Source organism: Arachis ipaensis, chromosome B03, assembly GCF_000816755.2.
Source record: "Arachis ipaensis cultivar K30076 chromosome B03, Araip1.1, whole genome shotgun sequence".
Classification (NCBI taxonomy): Eukaryota; Viridiplantae; Streptophyta; class Magnoliopsida; order Fabales; family Fabaceae; genus Arachis; species Arachis ipaensis.
Window position 1 is genome coordinate 135,470,427 of NC_029787.2, and position 2,939 is coordinate 135,473,365.

At 30.0% G+C, this 2,939-nt stretch overlaps 1 protein-coding gene across 1 annotated transcript; it reads right to left on the minus strand.

The window, feature by feature from the left end:
* LOC107632176 lies at positions 1-1,006 on the minus strand. The gene has a single exon (XM_016335854.2). It carries the CDS (start codon positions 906-908, stop codon positions 153-155), a length of 756 nt encoding a protein of 251 aa, XP_016191340.1. The 5' UTR covers positions 909-1,006; the 3' UTR covers positions 1-152.

A 2,939-nucleotide genomic window follows, 5' to 3' on the forward strand; every position in this document is an offset into this window, starting at 1 on the left:
TTCAAACTCCAAATGAAAAATTTCCTTCATTTTTTGGCTAAATTTACAATGTACAAGTTTTCGGATATCACAATAAATAGAGAAAAAAAATTGGAGGAAAAATTAGCAAAATGGGAATGTGGAAAGAAGAAAAAATAGGGATTTTGATTGGTTCATCTGACACTGGAAGCAACAGTGTGAGCCCACCATCTGAGGCTATCTTTGATGTCAGTTTCATTGTTTACAGCAGGGAACTTCCAATTCATCAATGGATTCTCTTTCTCTTTCTCTTTCTTTTTCTTATCATAACAATAAACCTCCCATGCTTCTGAAAGATAAGGCCTTTGAACCATTGATTCATCAGAATCTGAGCTTTCTTTCTTCCCTAACCTCTGCAACCCAGGAATGATTGAAGCCAAGGTTGAGTCTTTGTCCTCTTCTGAGAAAACAAAACCCAAATCCATGAACCCTTTTAGCTCCTCAAACTCAAGGTCTGACAAACTCTTTGTTTCCCTCCTCTTCTTCTTCTTCTTCGTGTTCTTCTCAGGTACCAACACTACTGCCTCATGCGGAGGGTTCTGATGAGGTTCTTCTTCTGAGTCTGTGGCTTCTTTTCCCGAAAGAATGGTTTGGAGCTTTGAGGGGATCATAAGGACGGAATCTGGTGACATAGATTCATGCTTGAAGCTTGTTGCTTCCACGGATTGGTCACTCATCGACCTGCTATGAGTACTTGTTTGGATCCGTGCAAGCTTTGATGCTGACTCTGATATTTCTTCTTCTTCTTCTTCTCCTCTCACCTTATGATCTAGATTTTCTGCAGAACTTGTTGCTTTTGGTGGGATTATTGTTGAGCTTTTCATCAATACATTGAGCTCAAACCAGCAAGAATCAAAGAGGTTCAAGACAGCAGCAGCTTCTGTTTCCATCAACGGCGGCTTTCGAAAACAAATCAAAATGAAAACCCTGTGAATCAGAATAATTGTTGCGTGCAGACAAGGAAGAAATTACCTACATAATGCTCATACCTACATATATGTATATATATACTCCGCTTTATGACCTTTTTGCCCTTCCTCTTAGCCTCAAATTACTAAAGGGAAAAATAGCCTATTATTTACACGTTTTGCATTTGAGGGCTCTTGGGGACATTTATTTATGAAAATTAAAAATGTTATTTGGACATTAGATTTAACTATTAAAATTAGTAATAAATTTATTTATATATAAATATAATCTGTGATTTAATTTATTTTTAATATATATTTTATATTAATAATTAATTATAAAGACTAATTTTATTATATATTAGTTTGTTGAAGTGTTGAACTTTTTTTTTCTGTTTTTTCGATTGGAAGTTTTGTTTTTTGTTCTTGAGAAAAAAAAGGACACGTGTTAATTTTTTTTCGTTACGTTACTAACGTTATTTCTGTCAATTTTTGTCGACTCTTATTTATAATATTTTATGAAAATGTATTTGTGGATGTGTCTAATAAAAATATTTTTTTTATAATTAAATCTAATAAAAATATTTTTATAAATATATTTTTTAGATATATTTCTTTATACATGTGTTTAAAATATAATAATTAATTATTATAGACAATAAATTAACCATATTGGTATCCTATATATATTTTTTTTCAATTAATATTCTGAACTGCATTCACATCATTTTTGTTTCACTTAAAAAAATGATATTTTATAATATTATTAATTTAAAAAAAAAGTGAGAAAAGTCCATATGTTTTTTGAGGTGGCTTCATCAATCATCATGAATCAAAAGGTGGCAAATGCGAAATGGTTGATTGAGGTGAATGAACAGTGAATTGACTGAATTCTATGGATGCTACTAGATAAAGCTGGATATAATATTTAATTTGGCGGATAGTTCATATCACCACTTATCATTTTATCTAGAGAAATTATTATTGAAACCATTATTTCTTGAATATTGAATTGACTAACATAATATGATTTGAATAGTAAAATCATCAAAATAATTTACTAATTCAAAATTATAATAACGAAAAAATTATAATTAAATCAAAATTTAATTAGCTTTATATTAAAAAAAGATTCCCTCTTTTGGGTCTTAATTGGTCTATGAAATCTTGTGTGCTGAGTGTGCTGGTTGGAACTCTTTCTTGTTTGATTGATGATTACACCAAGCGGTTCTGATGTAAAATTAATGGCTTTATTATTAGTATAGTATTGACAATAATAGCAACAATTAGTTGCTTCCAAATTACACAAAGCTTGGATAGATCCCCATGTCATTGTGGTAATGCGGTTGGCAATTTCCTTTCAGAACAGCATCTTTAAGGCCACTGAGTGTTTGAATTTTTTCAAATATAAATTTATTTAATGCAGTGCCCAGAGATATTTGAACTTCATACAAATGTTAATTTCCATTTTTTCTTGCATTTTATATTGGGTGTAATTAATGTCTTATCTAATTATTAGGTTGGGCCATGGATTATTGGACTGCGACTCACTCCACGGTAGTTACAAGAGCTTACGTTAAAATATGATGCACGTGATAGCGCAACATTAGGATAATTATAAATGTGTGTCAACCTAATTATATAATTATAAATGTCTTTTGCTGACATGTGTGAACAAGATTATAAAGACAATATAATACACATGCATTTATTTTCTTAATTTTGTATTCTCTTAATTCTTTTTCCCTTTTGAATAATTTTAAATTTATTCTCTTAATTTTGGACACTGTCAGCTAACAATCTATTTTAACCAAAAACATAAAACTTCACTCATATATTTACATGTGTCTCTAATTCAAGATTGATTAATAGTTGTGTTGATATTTTATTAATACTTTCGTGTTTGAGCCTCACAAAGTATTTTTTTAAAGAAAAAAATCAAAAGTGTTCACCTCTCTTTATAATTCTTCATCTTATTAAGTATTAATATTAAAATTCAAAATGTTGATACTT

Coding starts and splice junctions, on each gene's coding strand:
- LOC107632176 (XM_016335854.2), bottom strand. CDS start 908: ATGGAAACAGAAGCTGCTGCTGTCTTGAACCTCTTTGATTCTTGCTGG.